The sequence below is a fragment of the Acanthopagrus latus genome, chromosome 22, assembly GCF_904848185.1.
Source record: "Acanthopagrus latus isolate v.2019 chromosome 22, fAcaLat1.1, whole genome shotgun sequence".
Classification (NCBI taxonomy): Eukaryota; Metazoa; Chordata; class Actinopteri; order Spariformes; family Sparidae; genus Acanthopagrus; species Acanthopagrus latus.
The window spans coordinates 5,694,455-5,711,248 of NC_051060.1; the positions used below are offsets into that span (position 1 = coordinate 5,694,455).

Here is a 16,794-nt window from a genome sequence, read left to right on the forward strand (position 1 = left end):
TTTCCACCATTCGCACCAACCTTCGAACACGAATTTTCCTCCTCCCCCCAACGTCAAGGGAGGTTCTTGACAGTTCGATGCTTGGCAAACTTCTTCATAACATTAGGCACTGTTGAAACAGAGATACCAAGGTGTTTGGAGATGGCCTTATACCCTTTGGAGGTCTCGTGTTTGCTAATTATCGCACTTCTGATGTCCTCAGACAGCTCCTTTGTCTTCACCATTGTGACAAAGGAACAGGGGATAACAGATGGCTTTTTAAAGCACGGAAGTCATCATTCATTGGCTGGTTCATGTCACATGGGCACAGACAACGTATCACAGGTAATTCTTGTTTGGGATTTACCACAGGTGAGTTCTATTGTTTTCCTCCCATTGTTTATTATTTTAAATTGTTATTTATCATTTGCTCTTTTGTGTCAAACACGAGTTCTGTATAGCAAAGTAATGTTTCACTTTTTTTTTTCTCAGAAGATTTTCCACATTATTTACTTAAACTTCATGGGTGCCAATAATGGAGAGCAGAACTGTACAATAAAATCTCACTGTAATATTAAAGGAACTACATGTACTCTATGTTACATACATTTATAATGAATCTCTGCCACTGTCTATTAACTTTACAGCAACTTAAAGGGGCACTCTGTCGATTTGGAGAAGAAATTCAAACACTGAATTTTAATATTTACAGTATTAATGAGGTAATAACACAAACTCAGAAATCTTTACTTTAAAGCAATAAACCAGCTTTTCCTCAGAGGAAAACAAGATCCCTTTTTGAAGCTAGAAAGTTGGCAGGGTCCGCCACATATAAACAAAGTAAAACAGCATACCAGCACTTAAAATGTCATTATTTCCCAGAGTGACGTGTCTTGTAATTGATTAAACAGAAAACTGTAGACTGTTTCAGTGATATTATTTTTAATTTTGATGTGAGAACTAACTGGACCGCTCTTACATTTGTTTTGATCCTCTTTTATTTTAGTTATAAGGACTGACTGTGTGTGTTTGCTGCGAGGTGTAGCGTTGCCAACATATCAGTTTTAAAGTCTGTTTGAATTCGAAATGAAGACGTTTGTAGGCGACATTAAATGTGCTTACGGTGATTTCATTGAACTTGAAGGTGTCTTCACTTTCTCAGCAAAGCCTTTACCCTCATGAAAACTAACTAGTTTATGATTTTGGGATACTCTCATGTATATGTTCCTATATTAATCCTGTGGCCTTGAAAGTCAAAGTATAATCAGGAAAATGTACTCATGTATTTAAAGTAAAAGTGTTTAATGCATAGAAATGTCCTAGATGAGCGTATATCTAATGATGTGTCATATGTTAAAGGCCAGTAGTTTGAATTAATTAGAGCTTGAAGTGACGTCTTCAAATGTGTTATTCTACCTCACAATGATTCAGTTTTCTGACACTGAAGACAAAAGATCCTCACATGAAATTTTTCAGTCATGATCGTATAAAAAAAAAAAAATGACGTAAACGACGAAATAATTGCCGAATCGATGTATCGACAAACTGAGAAATGATTCAGGCTCAGATTTCACATGAACCATTTGTCTAATTCTGACTTTTTACAGTGCATCATGTGTCAAATCTCAACTTAACTTCTAACAGTTAAAAAACAGTTTTTGGAGGTGCTCTGTTTAAAAAGCATTTCAATTTTTTAATTTTCAACAGAACAATGAATAAATAGATTTTTAGCCTTTTTTCTTCACTGTGTTGTGGAGACTTCTCTGAAAGCATTCATACTAATTATAAATACATGTAGGAAACTATGTTACAGCCCTGCACCCTCTGTCATGTCTTTTTGTTATTTTCAGATCACTGTGGGGTTTTTTTTAAAGTTTTCCTCTGACACAGTTGTTTCTTACATGTTATTCCAAAAAGCCTAAATATTTCTCTATTTAAACCTTTTTTTTTTTCTTCGTCCATAAAGCCTCAACTCCCTGCAGACCAAACAGAACCTTGACCTCCATCAATCTCTTTAGAGCCAGATCAGGCTCCTCTCTTCTTTTTTTTTGGAGACTGATAGAAAGTATTAAACATTAAGAAACCAGAGCAGTAATTGAGCACAAAGAAGAAAAAGAAAAGATCCTTCCTTTAGAGAAACATTCGCGTCTTTCTTCCCCGTCAAAAAGCAGCTCCATCTCTGTCTGAAGCCGCCGAGCTCCCCTCTGTAAAGACGGGTGTCATCTGTCTCTGAAGGTGAGCGAACTCTCTTCTTCCTCATTTGTAATCAATAAAGAAAAATCTTCATGTAAATCAGAGGAGAAAAGCGCCTTTCAAGTCTGAGGCAGCGGCGTCCTCGACCTCGGACGCATTCCTGAATCAGACGCTTTAATGACGACAAAGAGCCTTCATCAAATCCTTCACAGTGTTTAAACGAGTTAATGTGATAATATTGTAAATCTGAAGTCGCTCAGAGCTCGGATACTTCAAATAACCTTCCACATGAAGATCCGTTTTGTTCTTGTTAAAGCGCAGCAACGCGTTTTCAGAGCTAGAGTTTAAGCTATAGACGGAGGAGAAGGTGAAGAACCCCAGCTTCACACATCAGCTTACACACAACTTAAAGGGGCACTAAGTGCTTTTGGAGAAGAAATTCAAACTCAGAACTGTAATAGTTGCACTATTAATGAGGCAGTAATAAAAAAAATATATTTTTTTCCATAAGTGAATAAGCAAGCTGTTCTAAGAGGAAAATACAGTCCCCAGAACAGTGTTTGAAGCTAGAAAGGTGGCAGGGTCCGCCACGTAAATAAACAAAGTAAAACTGTATGAAATGGTGTTGTCCTATAAGGTCACTTTGTTTATTCAGTTTATTCCGTCATGAGAGCAAAGAGTTTGTTTATTTAGTTTCTAGACATAAAGAAAAAAATATGTTTACCTTCAGATTAAAATTTCTTCCCCAAAGCTAAAAAAATAAATTCATAAATTTACCCGTTGGGCAACACAGTTTTCCCAAAGCTAGCAGTTAGCCTGAGATGGCGCTGTTTGGTAGCCATACAAGACTTTAACAAAGCTTCACATTTATCTGTTCGTACAGATTAGTGTTGGACGGTCACTGTGTAGACATGTGATGTGTGTGCAGAGTGTGCAAATCTGATCTTTTTTTTTTTTTAAAGAGGCGGGGCCTATAGGCGCGATTTGTGACATCACAAATAGCGTTACAAGCAGTCCTGGTCCAATATTCAGCAAGCACAAGTGTGATGTGGAAACCTGAAGCCTCCAGCGATCAAACACTGAGAATGGAAGCTACAGTGAAGGAGGAGACTTCCTGTGTCCTGCAGTTACACTTGCAAATTGAAAAAGTTTGCATTTTCAGATATTCTGAGGTAGAACGGGAAGTTTCCTCCGCCTGCGGGAGGAACTCTACTGTCTCTACATTCACAGCTTGTGCTCATTTCCTTCAGCGATGACAGTAAAATCAGCTGCAATTTTTGGGTTTGCTGTCCTCCTTTGTGACCTTACGGCTGCTGTTAAATTCTGGATGTTTACTTATAATACAGTATTTTTAACAATGGGTATTTCTACTTTTACGTGAATAGTATTTTACATTCTGGATTTTCACTTGTAATGGAGAATATTTAAATGTAATGTTTCTCTCTTTTTCTGTAGACCTGGTATTCAGGTCAAACCACCTGTGGCCTCGACTCGTCTCAGATCGAGGAAGGGTGGAGGCTGTAGTGTGCCTCCTCCTCCTCCTCCTCCACTTTCACCCTTCCTCCATGTTTCCTGGCTCATGGATTCCTTTCTTTCCTCCTCTGCAGACTCTGTTCCTCTCCGTCTCCCCTAAGTTTAATCCTCGGCTCTCTGGAGGAGCATTAGGCCAAGCAGCTGGGCCCCTGAACGCCTCTTGAACAGGCAGCCCACTCCAACCTGGAGGGAGAAGTGGGGAGGAGGGGGGAGGCGTCCAGACCACCTGGCTCCTGGATGTAGAAAAATCCATCAAACTATAACCTCAAACTGAGAGGAGGACAACTCGCTGAGGGGATGAGACAAAACCCTTTAGTTGAAAAAATTCTTTCTTTCTTTCTTTCTTTCTTTCTTTCTTTCTTTCTTTCTTTCTTTCTTTCTTTCTTTCTCTGCCCAAGGAGCCACTCACAGCTGTTATTAAGATAATTGTTTATTTGTACCACAATGTGCAAAGGATTAAAGTTTGGAGTTATTCTGTCTTACTGTCAAACAATGAATAAATATGTTTTCACAGAATGTACTAAAAGCTGAGCACCAGATATCGTGTTTACATATATATGTGTATACAATGTTCAGCTTTTTTCAAACCTGATTCTGTAATTACATTTCTTTTTTAAATTGTCTGTAACATTCATTTAAAACGGTGTGTTCTCTGACAGAAGTGTCCACTGGGAGGCCGGTCCAGGCAGAGTCTGGTCAGTCAGCTAATAGGGCCACTAACTGCACGGCTAACTAAGCTAACTTGCTAACTGCAGCCAGTGGCAGCAGGCAAAGATCTGGTGATATGCTGCCTTCTATTTGTTTGGGGCGACCTTTGAATTCTCCCCACTTCTTACATATTGCAGCTTTGAAAGTTTGAGTTTGTGCTGCTGTGTAACCGTGCTGCGCTTCTGTGCACAGAATGCGTTTTGATACTAACTTGAACTGGAGCCCTTTGAATATCACAGGAGATTTATAATAACATTAAAGTTGAGCGTTTCATTTCATCTTCTTGCTTCCTGTGAGAGGCTGTTTATTGTATTTAAAAAAAAATAAAAAATCAAGGTCGCATTGCGCTCACACATCAGGACAATGAAAGCCTCTGACCTCACCTGTGTGTAGGGAGAGGTTAGAGGTCACTGGGTCTAAAGTGTTCTTCAGAAATTATTCAGTGTGTCTGTGCGCGGGTCGGGGGGGAGGTCAAGGCGCTGACTCGGCACCACTTGGCAGCTGAGGACGCATTAAGAAACATGAGAAACATGGAAAATGCTCACATATCCTCAGCTGTGTGTGTGTGTGTGTGTGTGTGTGTGTGTGTGTGTGTGTGTGTGTGTGTGCGTGCGTGCGTGCGTGCGCGCGCGCACGTGTCTCTGCTGTCTGTGTAAACCGCACAAAGACACTGGAGCTCAAGAGCGCCATCGTGAGGTTAATGTTTTTCTTCTTTCTTCAGTTTTCATCTGAAGAAATCTCAACATTGAAGATAATTGAAAAGACACATTGCATAAACGCTTATTAAATACCTCTCTCTCTTATTTTGGTGTCTTCAGGATATGTCTGAATCGCTTTCTTTATGTCAGTCTTCAGTTGTGTGTCAGTCTTCAGGTTTAGGCACCAAACCCACCTGGTTAGGAAAACATTGCGGGTTGGCTTAAAAAAAAATGCCCACAAATGTTGAAGCGCTGTGTGGAACAGTGGTCTCTGGCTTGGCAGCCGTCTCATTGACTGTAGCGACCCGTCTTCTCGAAATGACTTCCATATATATATATATATATATATATATATATATATATATATATATATATATATATATATATATATATATATATATATATATAGTGTTTCTGATGGAGAGAGGTCCAGAGGTGATCCACCATGACCTGTCTTCTGTATCATGCACTGTGAAATTGTGGATTCACTGAGGCCCTCAAGAACTACCATGTCAGTGAGGCTGCAGCGCGTCAGACATACTTGGACGTAATGTCCCGTTAGCATAATCAATGGTGCGCCTGCATGACGTTGCAGAGTATCCTGAAGTCCATGTTGCACCTCCTCAGTCTGCAGTGGAAGAAGAGCTGATCTCTCGCTTTGTCACGGTGTTGGTGTGGTGGCATGAGTCCAGGTCAGGAACTGCTAGATGTGAACCCTGAGGAAGCTGAACCGGATCAACTGTGAGAAAAATTGATGATGGTGTTAAAAGCTGACGGAGGCGTGGGTGGAGGATGCGGTGGTGTCTGTCATCACAGCCTGAGGTCTGCACATCAGGGTGTTCAGAATCCATTCACAGTGTGGAGGTGTGGAGTCCCAGATCTCTGAGCCTGGAGATGAGCTTGGAGGGCACAATGCAGGTGAACGATGAACTATAGTCCATGAACAGCTTTCTCATGTTCACATGAGAGTTTGGTCTGTTTGCAAACTGAACTGGGTGAACAGGCTTCATGGTATTTTGTAGGAGAGCGAGAATGTTGTGGACTTCTTGAAACATTTGCTGTGCTGTTGTAATGTTTCTGTTCGTTAACTAGTTGCTGAATCTTAAGTTCATGTACAGAGTGTGAAAACAGATCTCCTGTATAGAAATCAGTCACGAATAATCGGCACGTGACTGTAGACATGAGCAGTGAGAGAAATGGTCAAGTTTAAAGTTACGACATCTGACAGGTGACCTGCACGCACCTTCAGAGCGAGGATGCCATCAGGTCCATACTCCTCAGGTGGATTCATCCTTGTGAAGCATCTGCACATATCAGAGTCCTGGATAGGGTTAGAATAAGGTTGAGATTCAGTTCGGAGTAAAGGCTGGAGTTGCACAATGCATGGGTTCGGGGGATGAATGAAGGCGCTCTCAAGTACAGTTGAGCGTGTTATAAATGTCTCCCGCAAAAGCACTTTTTCATTAAGCTTCTGCTGCCACCTGCTGACTGCAAGATGAACAGCAAGCATGCCATCTGCTGCACTTAACATTTTAAAAATGACATTATTTTTTTTTAAAAAAAGGCCACCGTCGCTGAATTAATCAAATACAAAATAGAGCTAGAACAAAATATGGAAATAACATAAAGAACCGTCAGACTGCATACAAAGAGATGGGGAAAATGGCTTGAAGTTAATAAAATGTTTTCTTTTTTTGTTTGTTTAATTAGAAAATATAGAAAAGATGCAAGGAATTACCTGAAAGTGGTAGTGGCTGCTTGTCTGTTTTTATGTCTAGTTGAGAATGCTGTATCGTGTGCTTTGTTCCTCAAAACCCTAACCGGGGAAAAGGATTGTAAATCAACAAGCACATCTCTACATAAATTGCATTGGTTGCATTTAATTAGTTTCCGGTAAAAATAGAATTACAAATAAATAAATTCATCAGTTTTGTCTATCAACTACAGAATGATAAACATAGGACATTTCAAATACATATATTTCTGGGCATGTCAGAAAATCTGAATGTCAAATTCTACATATTTATCATCAGTTGATTTCTTTTTCGAAACACACAAAAAGAAATCACACAGGGACGGTTTAACGTTCATTTGAATTAAGGCAAACTTGCCCGGCAGCCTCAAACTTTGATCAAGTTGAAAACATTTTGATGGGTTGGTGAATAAATGTACATAAAATGATAAAATTCCACTGTGGACATTAATGGCTTAAGTACATCAAGCACTTATATCAAAGTGCATTCTGCATTCCCTGATATAAACATAAAAATTATTTGATATTATATTTAAAATATGACGTACCAAAGTGTTAATCCTCTAAAATTCACAGGGAACATCATGATTTAGTTTCATCAGAAATTCTAAGTTATGAGAGCAGATTATCCAATAAATCTGTCGGTCTGTATTTTTCTTTTTTGTCAACAAATAAGAAAAATGTGCTCTATGGCACACAGGAAGAAGATATGTCAGGCTGATTTTCACTGTTTTGGTCAAAAATATCAGATATATCACCAGAATTGAGAAGGTCTGCAGTAAAGTACCATGTGACAGAGCTGAAAACACCAAACTCGTCCTTCAAACTCCGCAGCTCACATCTGTTTGTCTTGTGTCTTCCTGCTTTTCTTCTTCTCCTGCTCTTTTAAAGCAGCAGGTGACACATTATTACTGTCTCAAAGCTCTGACCCCGCCCCCTCCTCCTGTGACATCATCCCCTCTGAGATGAGCCGACCTCTGACACCGCTGAACACAGAGACCCCCCAACGCACACGCACAAACACACACACACACACACACACACACACACACACACACACACACACACACACACACACACAGGGGGTCTTTCTCTCTTTTGTCACCTCTCAGTAAATAGCTGGTTGTCTTGTTCTGAATGAAGTCGTCTGCTGCAGTAAAGATGTTTTAATCCCCTGAGAAAACACAAACATTCAGTCTGAAGACAATAAAACCGCAAAATCTTCAGCGTTAGATTCACTCTCTGTGCGTCTGATGCTGCAGATGTTCAGCCAGCTCTCATCAGCTATGACATTTTACACTTTTAGGTGTTTTGTTCGATTGTGGGAAGCAACTTTAAAGGAACAGTTCAACATTTTAGCACAAATTCCAGCACTGTAAATGTAATGCTGGATTCAGTTAGCTCAGCGCAAAGACTGGAATTACAATCAGAATCAGAATTTCCTTTATTTGTCCCACAAACAGGGAAATCTCTTCATCACGGCAGCAAGAGGACAGTGGGAAACTGTTAGCCACTGCTAGCTCTTGTAATGAAATTCATCTTACAACACCTCCAAAAGCTTAGGTTTAATCCCATTGCAAGAACTTTTCCAGATAGCCTAGAACCTTTAAAGAAAATCAAAAAATTAAAATCTCCGTTTTGTCTTCATTTAGTTCCTTTACACGGCAAAAAGTTCCTGCTCCAGGTGAAATGCCCTCCAAAGGTTCAGGAACTTTACCGGCAGCTGCCGCAACTCTTGCAGGTAACTATTTCATTCATGACACAAGAAAGTAGTAGTAGTGGTATTAGGATGACGTTCCTTGTTGTTTATTCATTTAAATCCAAAGTTAGGCTTTGTGTGATCGTATTGTTTGCTCATGTCTGTAGAAAAGTACGAGTTCTTAGAGGAGCTGGTAGATGATTTTGTTTCCCTTGGACAGAGTCGGGCTTGTTGTTTCACCTTGTTTCCAGTCTCTATGCTATCTTCATACCTAATGGTATGTCTGGTATGTCATACCAGACGCAGGAGTGGCATCACTCTTTCTCATTTAACTCTCTGCAAGAAAGTTAATGTAAATGTCCCAAAATATTGAACTATTCCTTTATTATTCAAATGTTTATTATTCGAAACCTAATCCTGACCCCCAGGTCCTCCTGTTCTCTGCGCGTCATTTCTCAAAAATGTGATGACACTGGAGTCTGAGAGGTGTTAAACACAGATTCATTGAGGATGCAGCAGTAATAAACTCAGCACCTGAATGAATGAACGTCCATCTGAGAGAGATCATGAGACGTGAAGCCTCAGGATCAGGTGAACACTCACCTGCAGTCCCTCAGAAAGTCCATCGATATCATGCTTCAGCCTTAAGTGTCACATTCCCAAGCAAAGTTATAAATAATCAAAACTCCACAAATAAGTTTGGGCTCTTGTGCAACTGACAAACTAGTTTGATCCAGAACTACTTATAGCCTCTGACCAGACCTTATATGGACGTGAGACGTGGACATTTTGAGACACCATACAAATGTGAATATATTTAGGTATTTAAACTCAAATGACAACAGTTACAGGGTTACAGGGAAAACAAAAACATCTTCAACATCATCAACATCGACATTTCTTCTTCTAATCATGCTGCTACCTCCTCAGATTTATCTGGGTCCTCCTTTTGAGGGGCCCTGATCCCCAGGTCTGGAGCCGCTGCCTTAACTTCTGCTGATGGTCTTCAGTTTTCTCTAATATTTACAATTCACAGGATGAACAAAAGCTGGTAGATAATAAATGGAGATGGTCCCCATATAAACACAAGTCCAATCATAACATATGAACATGTATATAGCATTTATATTTTCAAGGAGCCTAGTCTGGGAAGGAAAACAATCATTTTACAGCCAAACTCGACTTTATAAGGTGGACCCTTTAATTTAGGTAATATCTGAGACAGGTTCTCACCTATGTGAACATGAGACATGGTCTTTTTTTTAAAGACCTAAAGGTGAAAATATCCCGTATTATCAATCAAATGACAACAAATTGCATTTGTCTATTTTTATTTTTTAATCATGATGCGTCCACATCAGGTTTATCTTGGGAATTTGAGGAGGTGCCCTGATCCCCAGTCCAGGAACCGCTGCTTTAGATCCTGCTGATGATCTTCAGGTTTCTCTAATTTGTATGATTCAGAGGAGGAAAGATAGCTGGTAAATAATAAATAGATATAGTCACTACAGACCTCAATATTACCCCCCCCCCCCCCCCCCCCCCCCCCCCCCCAAAAAAAAAAAAAAAGAAATTTGCAAATGCACCAAACTCCATTAACTTTTTGAGAAATTCAAGAGATCTTCTAAAAATCATTCTGGGAACATTTTAATTTAATTTTACATATCTTAAAGTTATTCCTGAAATATTACACTAAATCACTTTATGTTTCTTTAATACACTCTTTCTCACATGGCTAAATATAAAAATCATTTCCTGAGCCCTCCACATTCACCAGCAACAATCAATTCAACTTTTACCTTTTATACTTACCTTAAAGTTTATATTGTACATCCTGACTATTAAAGTCCATCTGAACAATGACTCCAATGACAACAATGACTAATTGGAGATGTGTGATAAAGCGCAAGTTGTTCACACCTTCATCAACTCCAGTACAGTCTGAAATCAAACCGCTCACACCTGCTCCAACTTTTATTCACCATCATAAATATCCAGCTCATTACAAAACATCACGGGTCAACATTATAAATAGATTTACAAAACACACAGGAAACATCTTCTCGCGATAAAAGTGACACTTGTTCGGGGGAACAAAACACAACAAAACCAACAACGAAAGTCCCCCCATGAAAAAACAGTGTGGAGTTTGGTTTGATCCGTCTGTCTGAGCAGTTTCAGTCTTTCTTTCTTTTCTTTCTTTTTTTTTTTTGTTTTACATTCACATATTTTTACCGTGTAGTTTTAGACGTGTTGCGCGTCCGGACGGGTGACAGGAGGTTTACCGTTATCTGAACCGAGCTGTGTGAGGCTGACACACTGTGAGAGAAGTTCGCCGTTACACGAGATAACCGCTCGAATAATTAAACAGGAAGTTTCAGCAACTTGTGCGGTCGCTTCACTTCGTTTTATATTTTCTGACTTGACATAACTGATTCCGCTTTGTTCCAAGACTCTCATCCTTTCTGGAAAATTACTTTTTTTTTTTTCAAGGGAACACAAATTTTCAGATATTTGTACCAAACCTCATTCAGAAAAGATGGACTTGTCTCACTTTGCAAATAGAAGTATTTATATTTCAGGAGAGTGTAAGCTGTCATTTTAAAGCCGAACTCGAGTTCATAAGATGCATTTGTGTTTTCGGGACTGAGCCCCTTCAGTGAGAGTTTCGCTTCACCAGCTCCAGTGGTACATGTGCGCCAGCTGCTGCACCCCTGGGTGCTGCTGGGGCAGGCCGGGGTGGTCCGGGCCGTAGGCGGGGTGCAGCAGCGGAGAGTACGCACACAGAGGCAGGCTCAGGCCGGACCTGAGCGTCGCCTCCAGGTCCTGCGCCGTGATCCGGTCGCACGGTTTCCCGTCCCGCACCAGGACCGGGATGGCCACCCTGCGGGCGGGCAGCAGCTGCAGCGCCTCCAGGCTGTGCTCCACCCGGGCCCGCTTCATCTTGTAGCGGTGGTTCTGGAACCAGATCTTCACCTGGTTCGGGGTGAGGCGGATGAGCCCGGCCAGGTGCTCCCTCTCCGGGGCGGACAGGTAGCGCTGCTGCCGGAAGCGGCGCTCCAGCTCGAAGGTCTGCGCCTTGGAGAAGAGCACCCGCCGCTTCCTGCCGCGGCTCTTCTGCGCCGCGCCGCCCGCCAGATCCCGCTCCGCGTCCGGGGACTCGTCCGTGGAGAGCTCGGGAGATTTGGGCTCGATGCGGGGCTCTATAGAAAGACGGTGTACTGCAGGCAGACACGACAGGTAATCAGATTACTCGCAGGAACAGACTGGAGTTCTTTAAAGTGAAACAGAAATATTTCCACTGCCACACATCATCAACGATTTTTACGTTTTTTAAGTCACTGAACAAATTATTCAGCTCAGTGTGTTTCATGTCATTCCATGAAGACTCCTTAGATGCAGAGGAATTATATTTCCCCAGAAGCTGCTCCTTAAAAAAAAAATTTTTAAAAAAAAATATAAAAAAAAACTGCCCCGTGCAGAACTCCATTCACAAAAATACGATTTTAAGGCTCAACGCGAGTCTGACTGACCGGACAGCTCCACGCTGCTTTCCCTCACAGACACAACGAAAACTAAACACCAGGAGCCACGTTCTAATTGTCTGGCTGCTTACAACAGTTTAATTCAATAACGAGGCAATGATTTGATTAATAATATAATTTACTTTATCATGTAAAACCTGAAAAATGAAGAAGGGAGATGAAAAGGTGGTCTGCAGTTACGCACGGCTCTCCGGACAGAAATAAGGATTACATTACGGTCAAATTATATGCTTTGTAATTGTACTAGTAAAACAGACGGTGGATTTTCTAAACAGGTTCATAAAAGCAGCATAATTATTGATTATCATTATTTTAGCAGATCAGTACAATGTAGTCTTGGATTGGTCTTTACGCACGAGCAAAACAACGTCAGATCAATGATTCTGGCTTTAAAAGTGTGATGTAAATAAAGATTTGAATTTTTTCAAACCAAGTCTCCTCACATGAGAAGTGCAGGTTACCGGATCCGCGGCTCCACCTGCCGTAACTTCCGCCGCCGCGCTCGCAGAAACTCCGGCCGCTAAATCCCAATTTCTGCGCGCCTCCCGCCGCCGCAGCCTCCGCGGAGGCCTCCTCGGTGTCGTCCTCCTCGGTCTCCTCGGTCCCGGAGCCGCATCTCCCGCTCGGGTTCGGGAGGTCCAGGATGTCCCGCACGGAGAAGCCCGTTTTTGCGCCGGGGCCAAAAGACATCACACCGGGGTGAGGGAAGAGCCGGAGGGGGGGCGGATGGAGAGTGAAAGGACGAGTTCCAGGTTTGTGTCCGCGCCGGTTGAGCCGCCGCAGCCCGTTAGAGAGGAGCGCACAGCGGAGGGTTCGGGTCCATGAATGCCGTTAAAGGGATCGGGAGCCCGGAGCTGCTCGGGCCGACCGGAGAGGATTTAACAGCATGAAAAATACATGAGGAGGGGGGGGGGAGACATGAAGAGAGTGTGTGTCCTCCGTCCCCCTTTTAACGGCCTGGGTGTGTGTGTGTGTGTGTGTGTGTGTGTGTGTGTGTGTGTGTGAGCCGGTAAAAAAAAAAAAAAAAAAAAAAAAGGACGGAGGCGGGTCCCGAGGGTCAAGTGGTGGAGGGTGTGAAAAAAAACCGGGAGCAGCGCATTAAGAGAGACGCTGGTGGAGCTCCGGGGAGGAGGTGAATGTTTAATGATGGAGGATTAGAGAGAAAGAAGAAGCGACTCATTTACATTTAGGCCTGTTAGAGTCACTGATCCGCTTCCTGTTTACAAAAGAGCCAGAGAATCTGCGAGCGTGTCGGGAAAAAAGCGAGAAAAATGCGTTCGAGAGAGAAGAAAGAGATAAATATATCAGCGCTGGTTCTGTGTTTGTTGTCTTATCATTTATGAGGCATGAGATGAATGCAGGATTGTTGCAGCTGCTGGTCAAATCACAGCATTATTACTGAGTTACAAAACTATTATTTATTCTTTCTTTTTCAATTAATAACACAAAAAATAGATAGATAGATAGAAAAAATAAGAATTAAATGAAAAAATACTTATGCCCCTGCCTACAACAAATTAGTTCAATTACATGTAACTTTTTATTATCTTTGTTATTATTTTATCTAAAGTTCTAATATCTTTTTGAATTGTTCTCCATGCTGCATCAGTCACCTGCTGAAGAAATGCTGAAGGCTCCACATATTCAGTAATAGAATAAGAAATGAAAAATAAGGCAAAATTAAGCAAACTGAGTGGAAGAACACTGGACTAAGATGGAAAAAATGACCCACCACAGGCCCAGGAAGTCACACTGAAATAAATAAGTAAGCAGAATGGCCACAGTGTCTTCTAAAGTCATTTCGAAATGCGTGCAAATAAATTTATTGTGAGAGAAATCAAAGATGAAGCAATGAACCACACTGTTCTGCACTTCATTCTGAGTTTTATCAACTCTGCATACAAAACCTCATTGAGAAAACACTGAATTTAAGATGATGCTCAAATATGAAACACCAAAGGCTCGGAGGAGGGCTGGAGTGTGTTTCAGTGTTTGTGGTGAGGATTAACTCGAGCAGCAGATGAAGGGGCAGAGGTGCACACACACACACACACACACACACACACACACACACACACACACACACACACACAGTTAATTAGCACTGATCTTCATTACCTCTTGATTGCTTCACTTCATTGGAGTAATTAATATAGTTACTTTTGTACTTTTACTTGGAGGATCGGAGAACTTCTTCCACCTCTGTATCCTCGTAACAGCCACTGTAATCCTTCATGTCCATGTTTTGACACCAGAGTCTCAGATTTGTTCTCTTTGTTCTGTGATCTGCAATCGTTGTGACAGTAATCCGAACACATTTTCCTCCCTGAGTCCGATGAGAAGAAGTTGCTTTGCGTTCACTGTAGATTTGTTTGGCCGAGCTCAGCACAAAGCCCATCAGCCGGGGGGAGCTGTTAGCCTGCCTCCACCAAAAGAGACCAACTTTAAAGCTGTCCCATTCACGTATTGTATCTGGTTCCTTGCTGATTATCGGCCTGGAGAATCGGCCATTCAGCAAATTTCAGATTATCGGCATCGGTATTTTTTCATTTTTCTTTTCTTTTTTGTCTCAGATTGCCGGTAAAATAATTCATTTTTAATTTGCAATATTTTGGCTCTGATGCAGCGTTCTTTCTCTGTGGTTTCAATCGACGTTCCATCCACAAAACCATCTGAGTGGTTACACACCACAAGTAAAAGCCTATTCAAACTGAATCATCTGAGTCTGAGTTACCTGTAACTAAAGTTTTCGGGGGGGAAAAATGTAGCGGAGGGGATGGAACACATAAATATTCTAGTAAAGTGCCTCAAAAGTTATTCCAACTCTGGTCATTCTAAATTTTGACACTAAGATTGTCCAGACATCACTTATTGGTGCCGTTGATTGCTAATGATCAATGATAGTATCGGCCCTGAACGAAAACATATCAGTCAATCCACAAATCTAAGGATTTCACTGGGTTTTCAAACATTTACATACAACATCCCACCTCACCTGCAGGCTGACAGACACACGTTAGAAAAACAGGCTTTTAATCATAGTCACAGATATTATAAGAATATAGATAAGACTGAAAAACAAGCATAACCAATTATAATTAATACATTAAGTAAAGATTCTACAGTGCAGGAATTCACTTAAATTGATGAGGTGTATAGATGATACTTTACAGTGATACTGCAGGAATAATGGTCATGTTTTTTACATTCATTAACCGAGCCCTGAGTGACATATTAACTACTCAGTTAATGCTGTATGTTGCATTAATGTATCACTGTAGTCTGAAATAGCTCAACAAAATGTTGTAAAATTCAGATGAAGTTTTGTACAGATGTTTGTGACTCCCAGAGGATGAATCCAGACTTTTTATGATCCCACATGAGGATTTAGATCCCACACGAGGTGAGATGTCGCCACAGATCTTGATCTTATGGTCGTGAAATTGGATGCAATCGTTCACGTCCGTGTCAGGATGAAGTGTCACAACTCCAGCGATCCTCCGGCTTCTCATCCACGCCGCCGTTAACAAGTCAGAATTTCAGTTTGCGTGGTTTGGAAACATCGAATGTGCTGAAGTCAGCTTTAACTTTGAACAAACAACAACAAAAACACTTTTTAAAATAATATATTATCAAGACATTACTTTTTAAAATAATACCAAAGCCCTCTCTGTTTTCAGCGTCTAGATTCTGGTGCACTGGTTCACCTTCCTCTGCTCTTCTGTCTATTTGTGGTTCTGACCCAAAACAACTCAAACGGTTCTGTAGAGGAGAGGGATGATGTCACCACATCCACACAATTGTCTGATATTTTAAGACAAAATAAGGCTTGAATGTTAATTTACGAGACTGTACGACCTGATGAGTGCTGGAAATGTGTCAGAGAACATTTTGGAACCAAACTTCTCTATGATTTTTCTTGTTTTTAGAACATTTTTTACAGCAGAATCAGAGGTTTTTTTCCACTTTGCTGTGTGTGTGATGTGTTTGACAACGATTGAGCTTTCATAGTGTGTGTGTATGTGTGTGTGTGTGTGTGTGTGTGTGTGTGTGTGTGTGTGTTAGTCCCTACTGGGTGGTCGAACTCTGCAAACAAACACACGATGAGTCGACGGCCACAAAGACCGCACAGCCTCCACATTTATCCCATTTATTCCCCCTGAACACTTTATAATGGCCTGACACACACACTTTCACACACACACTTTCACACACACACTTTCACACACACACACACACACACACACACACACACACACACACACACTATCACACACACACACACACACACACACACACACACACACACACACACACACACACACACACACACACACACACACACACACTCTCACACACACACTCACTGCTGGGCATATATGTGAAGCTGCTCGGAGTTGTCATGGTACTCAGACTGCTGCCTTCAATAGACTGTCTTCTATATTCATGACCACACACACACACACACACACCAAAGCTGGTCCCATTTCCAGTAGTTAGTGGCTTTAGCCAGAGTTTATTTAACCTAAAATGTATATAATGAAAATTAAAAACAGACTTTTTGATTAAACTAAAAAAAGACAAAATACATTTGAGCTTCACATTAAGAGAAAAAATATATAAGAATGTGCATTTAAATAAATATAAGATGACATAAAATGAAAATAACGTGAAAAAAATACAACA

At 41.2% G+C, this 16,794-nt stretch overlaps 1 protein-coding gene across 1 annotated transcript; it reads right to left on the reverse strand.

Annotated features, from left to right (window-relative positions):
• Nucleotides 1-10,745: 10,745 nt before the first annotated feature.
• Nucleotides 10,746-12,798, reverse strand: nkx2.2b (NK2 homeobox 2b). Its single transcript, XM_037086745.1, is given in 2 exon segments — nt 10,746-11,766; nt 12,552-12,798. Coding segments are annotated over 2 exon segments (777 nt in total). The 3' UTR covers nt 10,746-11,236.
• Between the last annotated feature and the right edge of the window lie 3,996 nt (nt 12,799-16,794).